At 47.1% G+C, this 16,358-nt stretch overlaps 1 protein-coding gene across 3 annotated transcripts in view; it reads right to left on the bottom strand.

The window, feature by feature from the left end:
* Positions 1-2,738: 2,738 nt before the first annotated feature.
* PLPP3 (phospholipid phosphatase 3) overlaps positions 2,739-16,358 on the bottom strand; it is an 83,298-nt gene continuing 69,678 nt past the window's right edge. For 2 of the 3 annotated variants that reach the window (XM_027108400.1, XM_027108401.1), the window contains one exon: positions 2,739-4,658. In XM_027108400.1, coding sequence (XP_026964201.1) covers positions 4,533-4,658 — 126 coding nt within the window. In that variant the 3' untranslated portion in view covers positions 2,739-4,532. The remainder of the gene's footprint in view (positions 4,659-16,358) is intronic. The other variant, XM_027108402.1, reaches the window with a different exon arrangement.

Genomic DNA, 16,358 nt, shown 5'->3' with positions numbered 1-16,358 from the left:
TCCAGTTTTGGTGAGAACACATACATCCCTCTGTTGGGTGTATATTTAGGAGTGGAATTTCTGGGGGATGGGGTGTGCATATACTGCCAAAGTTTCCAAAATGGCTGTACCAGTTTATAACCCCACTTGCAGTGAATGAAAGTTCAATTGTTTCACCTCCTCACCAACATTTGTACTGTCAGTTTTTTTGTTAAGTTAGACAAGGATGTCACAGTATGTAGTAATATCTCACTGTGATTTTAATTTGCATTCCCCCATGACTAATAGAGCTGAGTACACTTCTGTGTTTATCTACCATTTGTATATCCTCTCTTAGAAAGTTTAAAACAGATGTTGTCTCTCTTTTTCTTATTCATTATTATTTACAAACTGTTTTGGTATCAAAAGAAAACTACCAAAGCCTCCCTGAGCCTACATTCATCTCTGACATCTGGGGCCACTCATGCCTCATCTTTTCTCCCAAGGAGGTGAGGAGAATCCAAATGTGATGTGTGCACTCAAGTTTTCAGAAAACTGCAAAGGTCTGTTGAAGGCACAATTATCGTCATTGGAAGGGTTGGTTCATGCAGAAGCTGGAATGTTTTTTCAGGGTTGAATGTCCTAGAAGGGATGCTTACCAGAGATAGGGAGAGGGTCCACATGGAGGACGTCAAAGTCTGACTCATTCTACTTATGATCCTGTAACACCTCCCCTCCTCCCCTTATCACACTACCGTAATTACTTGTCTCTTCTCCTAGACCTACATCTGGCAGAGCTCTTTTCATTTATGTCATTGGTGTAGATAAGTGGTATACACAGGCTTTGGCCCTTGGTAGATCTCAGAAAAACCACCATCAGATAGGACAGAGTCCTCCAAATGACGTCTCTCATAGCTTCCTGTATTCTTTCTTCATAATGCTCTTCTTACTTCTTAATTACCTATTTGTGTGATTATTTGATTTTTTTGCATTCTTCTGTAGCCCATAATTCCCTCGAAGCTGAGACCCTGTCCCTTTTATCCACTGTCCTACCTCATGTGTTTACCAGTGCCCGGTACAGAGTACTTAATTAGTATTAATCAACAAATAACTGAAATCATTTAGATCTGAATCCCAGAGCTGCACCATACCATGGCACAGGCCCCATCTTTCCTTAAGTGCCCATGAAATGGCGTTCTCCCTCCTTGAGACTAGTTTCATTCACCAAGTGTTATTGGAAAGGTATAATGGGAAGACAGGGAGACAAGCAGTATGGAATGACCTGATTTGGTCTCCCCGGCTCCCCCACTAACTTGCTGTGTACCCCCCTCCTCCTGCCAGGAAGTTATTTTGTCTATCTGGAACTTTGTTCCCCTAGATTTGAAAGAAAAACTTTGGACTCTGGCCTTAAGAATCTCCCTCGCTGCATTGTGGGGTCCAAAGTTACAACTCCACTTAAAGGAAAATGCTGAGTTAGGACAGGGACCTGAGTGAGGCTTGTGTAGCAGCGAAGAGCAGGCTGACCTTGGTGGCAGAAAGGAAGCCACAAGCCACATGGGTTTATTCCCAGGCCCTGAAATCAAATGGGAGTTTGCCTGGCTGCGTTTTAAAATTGCTTGAGACCAATGATTCCCTCTTTCCTTCCATTTTCTCTTTTGACTAGGAATGTCTGTAACTGTTATTCTATGCCTGTCCCATCATAGAATTTTGGGAGCAGATAACTTATTTCTTAAGTTTCACGGATTCATAGATGGAGAGGAATTGTGCCTCAGGATGGATTAAACCCAGAAGCTCATCCTTACCTTATTTAGAGGATGTAGTTTGATAATGAGATTTGAGATTTTGAATTGATGCTATCATGTGTTGAGACTTTGGTGAATGTTGGGATAGGGTGAGTATACTTTGCATGTGGGCTGGATGTGAATCTTTGGCGACCACAGGTAGGCAGAATAATGGTCCCCTCAAAGATGCCCATGTCCTAATCCCCAGAACCTGTGACTATGTTATGTGACATGGCAACAGGGGAATTAAGGAATTAAGGTAGCTAATCAGCTGACTGTAACCTCCAGGAAACGGAGCCCCTAAGGACTCCAGAACGAGAAGATAGTACATTTGTGCTGTTTTAAGCCACAAGTTGGTGGTAATTTGTGACAGCAGCAAAATAGGAAATGAATCCAAGCTCTGGCCTGCAGTTTACTCCTCTACGACCTTAAACATCATCTTTGCATTCCTTAGCCGTCCTTATTTCTCAAAATAAGAACTGCTGGAAGGATCAAAAGCGACAAATAGGCCACAGCGCCTGGCACGCAGGTGCTTAAACAATGTGAGTGAACGTCCAGCTTCTTCCAGGCTGGGGAGACACAGGGAAGGAAAGCAGGGGGCAAATACCATTCTTAGCGGTGCAGCCTCCTTCCTTTGATGTCGCCGGCTGCCGAAGCACACCTTATCTACAGCCTGCTCCTTATCTGCTTTCGGGGACCCACAGCTCCCCCTGCCTCGAGGAAACCCCCCTTTTGAATACAAAAGCTCTTTAGAAGACCCTGAGAGGAGAGCAGGACCGGAGCTCTCTCTGTTCACTCTGCAAACAGGCTCTCAGAGATGAAAGAGCTTGGGGCATCCCTGTCGACAGTACCATGGCCACCATATTTTCCATTGAGAGAATCCCACGGTGATGCCCTGAGGGGAGGCGAGGCCCCTCGAGGAGCACAGCCTTCAAGTCCCCCTCCTCCCACCCACCCAAGACCAACCCCCTCAATCATTCCGAGCTTCCAACTCCCTCCTTAGTTGTTATGAGCTTTTATTTAAAAAGCACCTTTAATACAAGTATAGTTTCGCAGATACAAGTTTTCACTTTGTATTCTACAAAAGTCTTTGAATATTATTCTCTTTACAAAATGGAACCTTACAAAAATACTGACAATTTAATGTTTTTATACAGTTTTCTCTAGTTGCAGTTATTTCTTTCATTGTAAAAACAATGTCTAGCACAGAACTACAATATTTTAGTTGATATTAAAAAAAAATGAACTCCATGCTTTTGTAAGCAGCTAATGTAAATAACACAGGTCGAGACACAGTTTATAGTCATAGTGGATATAGCTAAAATTGTTTCAGAAATAATATTTTACATAGTTAACTTTTAATGTTTTATACATTATTTATATAATATTTATATATAAAAATCATAGCTTGCTATAAGTTGAAATGAAAGGACGGCTTCTGTTGTAAGGATGTGCATGTGGTTGACCCATGTGGTTACATTTAGCCCTTTGAAAGGTTTGCATCCGAGATCTGAAAGCATTTCTTCCTTCCTCCTTTCCTCAAAGGTTCAGTAGAAGCGGTCCCTGTCTGCTGCCTCGAGTGGGACCTTGCTTGGAAGGACACTTACGGAGAGAGGATGAGGAAACTCTACGGAGATTTAACCCACGTGTTCTGCCCAGCAGAACCTACCAAGAACTGCCCTAGAGATCAACCCCAAGACAATAGTGCTTTACACAGCTTAGCAAGAGCGGCTCCCCCAGAGACCCCCACTTTATCTGGAAGGGCAGCCTCTGGGATGTGAGACTGTCTGCTACTCTGGCTCATTCAGACTTTTGCTTCACTTTTCATTCTGCCCCCTCCACTCCTTCATCTCTTGCATGGAAGGCTGCTTTCCATCAGCTGATGGCAGACCACATCTTTGATCGTCTCCGGGCGCTCCCAGGCAATCCCGGTGGGCACCCAGCAAGGGTTTCCAGGAAGAAAGCAGTAACCGAAGCTAACCATCACTACTTGAGCGTGGCAGTGCCCCGGTGTTTGATGTACAGGACATCAGCATCCTGTAATTTACATCTCAGCATCACAGGCTGGTGCACCAAGAGAAGACACGGGAGGGCCTGTGCCCTCGAGCGTTTCTGAAATTGTGCTGTTTGTGAAATTCACTCATCCACAAAGAGTCACCTAATCGCTAAAGTGAGGGACTGCGGTTGCTGGCCTACGGGCTGCGGAAGTGAGCGATAAGGCTTCACAACTGGGAATTTGGATTCAGGATCTGATCGCTTGACTGAGCAAACATGCTCTCTTCTTAGAGTTAAAAACAAAAACAAACAAACAAATAAGATTCCTGAACCAAAGTCACAGTGGAGAATCGAGTGGTGTGGACAGAGAGACACAACAGGGGAGCCCCCCATGGCTATTTTCTTGATTCAGTGCTATTTCTGGCGTCGTGTGCTACAAGGTGAATTTGAGCTTTTCCAACAGGCCTGGGATTCCTCAGGTCACAGAGGTGACCGGCAGGCTCTACTCAAATCATCTTAGTGTTTGTTCCGGAACAAGCCTGTGTTCACTAGAACATGAACACTTAAACCAACTGCACATCCAGGATTCCCGCACTCGCTGTTAGTTTGCTGTTGTTTCCATATAGGTGAACACTACCTATTTTGGAAGGCCACAAGGTAAGACTTTTTTTTTCCTTTTTAAAAATCAGTTGGGCAAAAAGTTTTTCCCTACATTCTACTGTCTGATGAGATAGAGGAGCAGCAAAAACTTGCTGTCAGCAGTCATTTTCCAAAAACAGCTCAGGAGGTGGGTAGTACCTACACCATGTTGTGGTGATTGTTCCTGTCGATAATGTCCACAGGTGAAAGGATGTCCTTCCTGATAGCAGGAGGAGGCAGGGAGAGTGTCGTCTTGGTCTTGAAGAGGTCAGACACGAAGAAAACCTAGAAGCACAAAATCAGAGATTCCAATCAGTCACTGACATCTGAGCCTTGGGGAGAGGCAAAGGCAAAGGCAAAGGGAAGACCATAGGAGCATAGACTTTAGAGAAAGGCGCCTCCAAACTGTAGATCTTTGAATACGAAAGGACCAAGGAGACCACAGAGTCCAAGTCTTCTTGTACAGAGAGGAAAACTGAGGCCCAGAGAAAGGCAGTGACACGCCCGACGTTGCACAGCCATGGCAGGGGCAGCCCGCACTTCCGTGGGCTCTCAGTCCAGTGCCCCCTGTGTGCAAGCCCCACTTCCTTATTTCTCAAGGTAAATGAGTAGCAGTGAAAGATAAGTTCTCACACAAAGGAAGCAAGTCATAATTAGTCACCGTCATTAGTCCGTGATACTTTCCCTTTCCTCACAAAGGAATCTAGGGTGTAACCAAAAGAGATCAGCCAGTACGAATTCCTATCGGCAGGCGCTGGAGCAAGGAAGCCGTCGCTATCACCTTTTCCTGAAAGCCCAGTGATGTCAACAATTTGATGGGGTTCGAGAAGCCAGGGTCTCCTGACTGAAGGAGTCAGCAACTAACCCGGTGGAAAGGTCAACAAAAATTCTCCTATCGCTTATTCCCAACCTCCTTCCTCCTCCTGAGCATGTGCCCTCACGGAGTCGTTCTTAGAATCGCTGAGAAACCTTTACTTGAACGCTTACCCACAAGGGTATAAGGATGGCTCGGGCAGAGTTCCGGTCTCAATTAGCTTATGATGAAAGATTCAAGAACTTGCTAAGTTACCAGAGTAAGAAAAATTTATGCTTTGTATTAGGTGGCAAAATAAATACACAGATATCCATTTGAGCCATTAAGCAACAGGCGTTTGTACTAAGTAGCCATAAGAGGCAGCTGTCAGTCATGTAATTTAATAGGAAACATATGGCTGAGTTTAGCCACTAGTGTTTTAGTGGCTAAAACACTTCAAAGGTCCTATGGCTAACGGCTCTCTGGATGGAAGAGTCTGTCCTGCAGATGGTCACGTGCTCACTAATAATCACGGCCCTGTGACTTCATTCAGGGCCCATTATAGGCAAGAAAATGAAGTTCTTAATAAGACTGCACCAATACCAAGGCTCTGCAGCCAGGGCCTGGCCACAGAAGTGACTTGGATCCTTTGCTGAACCAATTTCCACAGTGTTCTCTCTGTAGCGATACAGCCATCAGCAAAGTGCAATCAAAATCACAGCAAGACACAGGTGATGCTGGTCACCCCAGGAGCATGGGGTGACTAGAAGGCAAATGGGAAGCGGAGGCTTATTTACTGGCCACCATAAAATTCTTTGTATTGTATGTTTTGAATTTTTGTACCCATTATATATATATTACTTAAACATTTCACTACTAGTTTTTGGTTAAAAATATATATATATATGTATATATATATACAGAAAGAAGGCTAGGCGATTTCTATCCTACAGCAAGAAAGTGAAATATTAGCCAAGAAATGGAACATTTTAAGACATTTGCAGCCTGAGTGCTATTGAATGTACCATTTTGCAAAGGAAAAAATTAAGCCTTTTGTCTCTTTCTTTTCTAAGGAGGTGTGAACAGTGAGAACCGTGGCACAGAAAGGTTTGTGTCGTAGCCAGGGCCAGCTTGAGAACCAGGAGAGAAAAGGTTTGTACCCAACCCTGCCAGGAGGCCCTAGGCTCCCCCTGCACGGGAACCCTTTACAAACAGGTGGGGAAGGGGGGTTTCAGTTGCCCCCAGTATAAGGAAATCTGAACAAACATGATTAAAGTTATAGGAGATCATTAAACTTTTCAACTCTTCTCTGACAGGTGGAGAGCCCATGTCCTCATCTCTACCTGGAAATTACCTTCCCCTTCCTCCTTCGCTTTGTCCCCGAGGAAGAGATTTCGGTCAGTCTCTCCATCGCTGGCTCTGAACTCCACTTTCTCCAGCCTAGCAGCGAGCACCACCAAATAAGGGTTCTTACGAATCTCATTCCTTAGAGATCTTTCTCCCAGCCTGTGTGCCATGTGCTGAGGGCAAAGACGGCAGGGGACACCCTCACACAAACATCCCTCCCTTCAAGATCCCGATACCACCTCCATCTACTGGCTGACTTCCCAATTTAATTTCCTGAGCTCATATCCACTACATGTTAAGAGTTTCCGTTTCCGAACTGCAAGATAGGAATGAAATGAAGGTTAAAGGCAAGAATGTACTTGATAAGAACTAAACCTGCATCTGGCACATAGTTCAATAAAGGCGTTCCTTGTGTGGTACCAAGGTCGTGTCTGGGCCTAGAGTAAGCCACGTCCTCTCGTGTCTCCAAAACTTTGCCCATCAGTCTTTCTTCCTAATGAGAGGCTTCCTGAGGATGCAGCCCAGCCCTAATCATCCCACATCACCCACAGGCCTTTGCATTGAGCCTTGCACACACCAGGAGCTTATAAAATGTTTGCTGTTGAATTCCTCCACTTCTTTCCACTGGAAGCAAGCACTCTGGCCTTGGATCTTATCGGCAACGGAGAACGCCTACGGATGTCAGGGGGACCACACCCTCCCACGCCACATGCACACACCCCAGCGGCAAGATAAAAAGTGGAGTCGGGTCCAGCAGGATCCCCCCTTAAGCTGTATTTTGCCTTCAGCATGGCCTGAGGTTACGCAAACACTTTTTGGGGGATCATGAAACACGATCCCGTCAAGACTCAAACAGGGCTCCTTCTTCATGCTTGAACAGCAGAATACAAAAAGGACTAGGAAAGGCCAGTTCTATTTCCTGCAGAAGATGATTTCCACCTGGAAAGAAAACCCAGAGGCCCAGGCTGGGAAGGGTCTACACGAATTAGGTGGCTACCCCAGGTCTGAGGGACAAAGCCACTCCCAGCCCACAGCCCCACTGCACAGACCTCCTCTGTGGTGTGAAAGAGCCGATCAGACGACAGTCTTGGCAAACATGAAATCTAGGCGCGAAGCACCAGGGAGAGTTTTAAGTTCTCCTACCCTGAGCATATGCTTTCAATTCCATCTATCTTCTCCTCTACCTTCACAAATTGCTTTTGTGAAAAGTGCAATCAGTAAACACTTATTGAACATCTGCTCCGTGCCAAAGCCCTGAGATGATAAATATACAGAAGAGAGAGAGTTCTTTGCCCTCCAAGAGCTCACAGGGCAATGAGGGAGAGATCCAGGTAAACAGAGCAGTTACAATAGTGTTCTGAGGATTATGACAGAGGGAAGCCGGGGTGTTAAAGCAACACAGAGAATGTGGCATCTAACCCAGGCTGAAGTGGAGGGGAGAGGGCCTTAGGAGGCTTCCCCCAAAGGAGGTGTATTTGAGCTTAGCTTTGAAGGATAAGTAGGAGTAAGCCAGGTGGTGAATGCCAGGAATGTTATTCTAGGCAAAGGGAGTAGCACGTGCGAAGGCACAGGAGTGAGGGAGCCCAGCTCGTTCAGGGGCCGCAGGAAGCTCAGTATAGGGAGGGCTGAGCGGTCAGTGAGGCTGGAGGGGGAGCCAGATACTGAGAAGGGGTCTGGCACAGCCCGTAGGAGCCACTGTCAAGGCTGAAACAGGGAAGCGGCACGTTGGGAAGACTTGCATTAAGATCATTGATTACCTAAGCAGGAGAAGGCGTCAGAAAGGGAGCCGAGGGCCCGAAGGCAGGGGTCCCGGTCAGGACACTGTTGCAGAATCTAGGAGAGGATGAGTCCTGTAAGATCACCATGCAGTGAAGACAAAGAAGAGATGGGTTTTTGAAACGTTGAGGACACAAACTGCCGTTGATGGAGGTGGCATGTATGTGTGCAGGGGGACATAATGCTTTTATTTCTAGTTTTGTTTTTAACTCTAGAAATCTCTCACTTGTTCCCAACGAAACTCTTCAAGTTTGGGTAACTACGTTAGGGGAAAAATGACAGCTCTGCTTTCCTCTGCCTTCTAAAATTCTGGCTCCCTCAAATATTTGCTTGGGAAAGTGGTTCTGACCTTCTCCCGAGTCAGAAAGGCAAGCTTTTCTGTGATCTGAGGGCGTAGTAATCTGATTCAGACAAGCACTCAAGACAATGAAGCCCTTCCACCGAGAGCAAACACACAAACAGGGCAACTCCTGGCTGGAGGAATCCTGTTGGCGGTAATGAGATGAGACATGTACAGGAGTCTCCTTCTAAATGGCAACTCTTGTTACTGTGCCATTGGGTCACCACCTCCCACTCTCCATGTAGCACTGATGACAAGCTTTGCTCTTGGTAGTGGGACAGACTTGTCTTTAAATCCAAGTTTTGCCATTTTCAGCAAAATACCTGAATGAGGGATACAATGCCTACCTCAGAGGTTTACTCAAAGGATTATATGATGTCACAAAATGAGCAAGTGGGGCTTGTTAATAAACAGAGCAATGATCACTGGCTTGCGTGTTCAGTGCCTACCCACATCAAGTCACGTCTCTTCCCCTGCCCCTTGGGTGGAAAGAAAAGAAACAAGAGAAGGAACCAGAAAAAAGGAAAATTAGAGAGGGGAAAATTGAAATGATTGAGAATATGGACGAATAGGTGAAAGCCTGTATAGATTCAAGCCAGAAATAAAGACCATATGAGATGGGAGTTTTCCACAGGGCAGATAGGATATGCTCTCAAAGTCCAATAATTTCTGGGGCTATTTTGGGGAATGAGTCAGCACAATCAAAAAGGAAGATGCTTCCAATGCCTCGTTACCAGCATTCACCAGCTCTGGAGATGCCCAAAGCACACAGCCCAGCCTGGCCTAGGTGCTGCCTGCCTGGAGCTCACCAAGAACCACTGGCCAGAAACAAAAAGTCTCGTCTGCAGCCAGGTTTCCACTCCCATTGCTGCAAATTGCTGAGTCAGCAAGCCCTGAGTGTCATTTTTTTAAGGGCAGATTATGACAACAAAATTGTCCTTTAAATATTTCTGGAGTCCCTGAGTGTTTCAAGTCCTGAGAGTGCATAAGAGAACTCCTTGAAGACAGGCACCACATCCTTATATATTGAAATTTTTATAAGCCCTCATTGAGCTTAGATGCCAACACAGAGCACATAAACGTAAGAGTGGAAGAATTTTGGAATCTCAGAATCAGAAGAAAACCGAGCTGTCTATTCCAATGTTTCTCAAAGTATAATCTTCAGATCGTCTATTTCCGAATCAGCAGGGTGCTTCTTGAAAAAGCGGATTCCTGGGCCCACCCAGACCTACTAGAAGTGTGGCCTAGAATCTGCATTGAACAAACTCTAGTGGTGTTTGTTATGTAGACTCGAGTGAGGAGAGCCATCAGTGGACAGTCCATGGAGATGAACAGACGGGCTCAAGCCATAGACCTGCCACTCACTGGCTGTGTGTCTTAGACATCTTGTAATCTCTCTGAGAGCAGCTTCCTTATCTATACACTGGGCTCCATGAGCCCTTCCTTAAGCTGCTCGAATCTGCTCTTTGGTACCCACGCTGAACTTTCAATGAACTTCTGTCTTCGCATGAGGCCTACAGGCTCGAGTGCAGACATAACGCTATAAATGCTATGTCATGCTTCCCCTTTAGACAATGAGATACTCAAGAGAATGAACCGTGCTCAGAGCCCAGCAAGCGTAGCCTCAATAAATCTAGTCCACCCCACTGTGAGGACAGAAACCATGGGCTGCCCCTGTTGCATACACCCTGATGCCCTGGTCTTGGGATATCCTTTGGGCATCCTGCTCTACCGTAATAAACAATCTCATTGATTAAGGAATAATTTTTCTTTGCCTTGGGTTTCAGCTCACTCTCATGCCCTACGTATAATAAGTGCCATCTAAAGAAAAGTCATCTTTGGCAGCCCTGTCTTTTGACTAAATGGGAGTTACTTGATTGCAATAATTATTTTTTGACCTCAGTAGAGGCCTTTCAGTGATTTTCTGGCACGGGAGCTTGTCAGTGTCCATACTGAGTAATTTCCTGGTATATCTGAAAGGGCACTTGATGAGGTAGAAAGTGTCATACGAGGAGTCAGGCAGCAGGATCTAGTCCCCAAATTGCTACTGCTCTATGACCCAGGCCAGTCACACTCTCGTCTAGACTTGCATTTATGCAAAATGAAGAGGTTTATGATTTCAGAGGATGGGTCTGCCCTGCATTTGTGTGCTACCATTATTTAAAAATTTACCTTCTCACAGTTTCTGGAAGGCTTAAATGGGAGAATTCACATGAAAACGCTTCATACCTATAAAGAGCTCTTTAAATCCTCCCTCAGTTACCATCATTCATGACCATCACTGCTACTGAGGGTCACGAAGGGAGCTGGTCCCGTAAAAAGAAGGAGGGTTTGGGGCAGCAGAGGAAAGTCGCGGGCAATTGTGGAGGAGAACAGGCGTCTGAGCCCTGAAAGGAGCCTCACAGGAAGGCACTTCTTGGCTAATACCAAGGAGGGTTTCTGGTAAGGAGGACCCAGAGGGCTGACGGCGGTCACTAAGATGCTAGATCCAGTATCAGCTAGAGTTCAGGAACATGGTACCCAAGAATAACAGAGGCTAGAGGAAGGCAGGCACCTACTTCTAGAAATCCCACCTTTTGAAGCTGAAAGGGTAAAGAGAGCTACTATTATTGACTTCCCCCAAATATTCCACAAGTTCCATCATTCTGAACTTTTTAGGGTCACAAGACATACCACGTTCCCATCCATCTCCATGTCTTTGTGTTATTCCTTCTGCATGAAATGCCCTTCCTTATCTTTTGTATCTCAGAAAATGTCCATTCATTGCTCGAGGTTCTCCTCCTCCAGGAATTCTTCTAGTCTTCCAGCACCCTCAAGAAGAATGAGCTCTCCCCTCTCTCAAGCCCCCCACTGTCCCCAGGACAGGATCCCATCCTAATGGCTGTGCCCTTCTACTGCACTTGTGTGTTTACGTGCCTGTCCCCAATAGCCCAGTGTTTTTCAAACTGCATGTCACAAGTCATTAGTAAGTTTAAAATCAATTTACTGGGCGGTTACTACCAGCATTTTAAAGGGTTAAATTTAAAATGTTAGAACGTATCACATACAGTAAGCATAAGTCTTATTTTGTGAAATATTTTAGTTATGTGTGGGTACCTCTATTGGGTTATAATGTATTTCTTATTATGGATCATGGCTGGGAAACTACTGCACTCTAAGCTCTTTAAGGACCAATTCTTTCCAGCTGTGAATATTTAAAACAAGGCACCATACTTAACACGCAAAACACATCTGATCAATGCGTTGCATGTGTCAAGCATGAGGCACCATTAATTCACTGAATCCTCAATCCAAAGATCAGGTGATGTTAAGACGTATCATCCCAATATCGCGGGGTGGGAAAAGGCAGCTGAGAGGAAGTGACTTGCCCAATATGCCTAAGTGGCAGGAATACAACTCCCCCTCCTGAGTCTCTGCCTCATCATCTACCCCATTCATCTCAGCAGGGGAATGAGAAAGGAGATTTTAGAAGAACTGTGCAAATTGTCATTATCTATTGGGGGGCAAAGCTTACCCCTGCCTCTGCTTCCTTCTCTCTCCCACACCCAGGGGTTCCTGGCACCCCTGCCCACCTGAGAGTAGAGGCCCAGGATGACAAGGTCAGCCCCAGGGCTTCTGGGCAAAGAGCTAGGCTTTTGCAGGGCAAGAAATGATTCGGGAGGTCGTTTCATCCATTCCCCTGTGCCCAGGCAGTAGTGGAATGAATCCAGTGGAAATAGATGGGAATCTCCTGTTACAGAAGATCTCACAAATTCAGGGCATAGACTACACGTGTTTGGAGTTTACTAGTTTAATCCTTTGAGATAGGATCAAGAGAGCCGAGATCTGGTTCCTACTCCGCCACCATGAGTCCTTGGGTGTGTCCCATCCTCTCTCTGTGCCCCATTTTCCCCTTGGGGGGCTGTCATCACTGAACCCTTCTTCCATTCACATTCTCACTTGTCCTTTCTCCCAGGGTCACCTAACTGCGGCAGAGACAAAGAACATCCTCGCCCTTCCCTACATCCTGGAGGAAGATAGCAGCACACAAAAGAGCAACTGCTGGCTGAGCCACACACCCTGCAAGAGGAAAACCAGGAAAGACTCTGCTGCATGTTTATGAAATTCACGAGCAGCTGCTTCCTCTGCTGCACCCACAGCAATGGCGGCCTGGCCCTGCTCTGACCCCTCCCAGGGCCCCACAATTTGCCATCTGTTGGAGGGTCAGGGAGGAGGTGGACAGATGGTCAAGTTGTCACCAGATAGGAAATGAACTGAGGTCTGTCGCTTCGTCCAGGTCCCTGGGTTACGCCAGGGGTGGGAATGGTGAGCCCAGCTGTAGAGTTCACATCTTGGGAGGGGTGGCTCTGTGTGTGTGTGTGTGTGTGTGTGTGTGTGTGTGTGTGTGTGTGTGTGTGTGTGAGCATGTGCCTGTGTTTGCCTTGGCCTGTCTGTGTATCTGTGATTCTGAGTGCAGGTGACGGAAAGAGGATGGATGCCTGTGTCTGGGTACGACTGGGTCTGTCCCCATGCCTCTGTCCTGTGCACCTCCGTCCACATGTGTGAAGATGTACATCAGTGTGCCTGCCCTTCTGCCCCTGTGTGTCCGTGTCTCTGTTTTGAGTTCACAACACTGTGTAGGTTTTTTTTCTGTGTTGGCTGCCATTGCCCTCCTCCTCTGGAAAGCGTTCAGCTAGTAAGCAGTGAGGGAGGGGACCAAACCCTCTCCTGTTTGGCGTGTGATTTTTGTCTAGACACGTCTTTTTGCTGTGACAGGACTTACTCTCAACAGACCCGGGTAAAAGTGCTTGGCTGTCATGGCCTGTTGCCCAAGGCTCTGCAGTGGCTGAGCCAACATTCTGTAGTGATGCACTGTACCCCCTGGGGACTTAAAGATATGTCATGATCCCCAAATAGAGGCCACCTAGGCATTGCAATGGAGACGGTTCCATCTGAGAAGGCAGGTCCAGCTCAGTTACTACAAAGTCCAAAGTCGGCTGTGCCTCGGAATCTCTGTGGGAGAAGGTCATGGAGCTAAGGGCCTCCAAGATCAATTCAGATGAGGAAACTAGGCTCAAGAAGAAGTGTCTTGCCTGGGGTCACAGGCTAATTCATCACTCATTCTTTAGCCAGTGCTTATCAAGTAGCTATTGTGTGTCAGCCACTGTATCAGGCACTGATAATGAACAACGAGAGGGTTAAGCCATGGATTCTGCTCTTAAGGCACCCATAGTCTAGCTGGGGAGACAGACATCTGAACAATTATGACAGAACCAGGCTGAATGTCACAGCAGGAAAAACATGCAAAGGACTATGGGAGCATTGGAAGACAGTTAGGCAATCTGTCATCAGAAAAGACAGAAGAGAAGGTATGCTAGACTAAACAACAGCCCCCCAAAGATGGCCACGTCCTAATCCCCAGGACCTGTGAATATGTTACCTTACATGGCAAAATGGACTTTGCAGATGTGATTAAGTTAAAGATTTCGAGATGGGGAGAGTATCCTGGATCACCCAAGTGGGCCCAATGTAATCACAGGGGTCCTCGTAAGAGGGAGGCAGGAGAGTCAGAATCACAGAAGGAGATGTGAAGATGTAAGCAGAGGTCAGAGAGAATGAAAGAGAGAGGAAGATGCTACGCTGCTGGTTTTGAAGACGGGGGAAGGGGCCATGAGCCAAAGAATGCCGGCAGCCTCTGGAAGCTGGAAACGTCAAAGAAACAGACTCTCCCTAGAGCCTCCGGAAGGAATGCAGCCCTACCAACACCTTGATTTTAGCCCGTTGAGACCCATTTTGGAATTCAGAACTCAAGAACTCTAAGAAAATTAATTTGTGTCATTTTAAGCCACTAAGTTTGTAGTAATCTGTCAGAGCAGCAACATGGGGAACTAACACAGGTTTCATCAGAGATGGGGTGAAACTGGAACTGTGTGCTCCATCAAAAGGGGACAGCTGTCTAAGATAAGAGCTCAGGGTGTTGAAAAATCTTGATAAGTTTCATGTGCCTGGAGGTGAAGGGACGTGAGATGGGCAGGAGATGAGGTCTTATAAGAAGAGTCTGGGGTCTTCAGACCTGTCTCTGCTGGACCGCCCTGGGGTCGACCCTCTACCCTCTCCTTGTTACTTCATCCTCCTTAGTTCCTGTTTTCTCATCTTTTTAGTGAGGACAGTGATGGGTATAGGGTTCAAAATAGGATCTTTGGGGGACTGGAGATGGTCTATGTAAAGTGCTTAACATAGTGGCTGGCATGTGAGCTCTCAATGCATGTCAGCAAATATGATTTCCCTGTTGACGGGGGTCCATCGAAGCTTGGCTCAGGAGGTTACCAGGCACAGTGGGAAATGGCTTCTGGGTTCCTTGACCTCTGTGCGATGGCCTTGTACCTCACTGGGCTGCCTTTTCTTGGTCCTCCTAGCCAAGCTCAGGTAATGTCCCTGTGTTAAGATCCATTCATATCAGCCCCATTCACGGGCGAGAAGAGAACTCGGCTTTGCCTGGTATGTGCCAGGACAGCCTTGATTCTTGGGGGCAAGTTCTGCTTTGAGACACAGCAGAGCAGAGACCACAGGCCCCTGCCTAGGCTGCAAGCTACCCGGTACAACTCTGGAAAAGCACCCGATAAAGCTGCAAAACCCGTGAGGCAGATGCCCTTCAGCCACCTCACGGTCCCCTCCCCCAGCACGTGGTGTCCTCAGACGGCCTCTTGGTTCCCCAGACCCATCTCTGGCTCAACTCAGGGTCTTGATCCTTATACTTCCTTTGATGGGAAGTGACCCACTGCCTTCTCTTCCCCGAGCTGAGCTTCCTCAAGCTCCTAGGCTGACTCCAGTGTCTTGCCCTGGCCTCTCAGGTGGCTTAGATGAAACGGCTCCCTCAGCGCTGGAGTGCTGAGCCAGCCAGGACCCTGAGCTTCCATGACCAGGCCGGAAGTCAGGCACTGGGAGAAAAATGAGAAATATCAAGTCCCTACCCTCATGTGTTCACAGCTAAGTGGGACGGGGAAAGATGTTTGTAACCCTTTTCTAAGCCATCCTGACACTGTAAAACAGGCTTTCCAACTGAAAGCAGCAACTGGATCAGCCCGAAGGGTTGGGAAGGCCCCTGACACCCTTAACTTCTGCTCTGTAAGCTGCTGCCTAGGCTGCTTATGCCTCGGGTGCCTCCTGCCGCCTCAGCTCCGGTGACCGTGCCCCCTTGCCAAGCACAGAGGGCAAAGCTTTGGAGTCAGTGATCATCCCGGGAGCCGCTGTCAACTAGCTCTGACCTCAGATGACTTGAGTCATCTCTCTGAGCCTCAGTGACCTCATCTGTAAAATGGCCGCGGTATACAACGGCTTCATGTCCCTAAAAGGAGCCGATGAGTAAAGGACCCAGAGCAGAGCCAGCATAGAGTAGATGCTTGACAAACGCTAGGACCAAATTCCTATCCAGCGCTCCAGAGCACCCGAGCCAAACAGGATAAAAGTCAGACCCCTCATTTCCCTTCTCGAACATAAACCATGATCCTCCCGGACACTTCGTCTCATTGTGCGTAGAGAGTGCTCTATAAAAGAGGGGAAGGCTATGAAGGAACCCCCAACCTTTCAATTTTTTTAATTGGGGATTCGGGAGACTTTAATTAGGGCAGTGGCGCCGAGAAGGAAACACCACAGCAGGCCCCCATGGGCTGACCTCCTGCCTAGAGCAAAGCTCAGATGGCACGGTCAGCAAAGGGTTACCCTGTCGTGCAAACACCCATCCCCCACTGTC

This window comes from Aethalodelphis obliquidens, unplaced genomic scaffold (genome assembly GCF_003676395.1).
Source record: "Aethalodelphis obliquidens isolate GAN/ISIS:26980383/991018 unplaced genomic scaffold, ASM367639v1 scaffold9, whole genome shotgun sequence".
Lineage (NCBI taxonomy): Eukaryota > Metazoa > Chordata > Mammalia > Artiodactyla > Delphinidae > Aethalodelphis > Aethalodelphis obliquidens.
The sequence above is the reverse complement of the archived record's forward strand: the minus strand, read 5'-3'. Positions and strand labels throughout refer to the sequence as shown.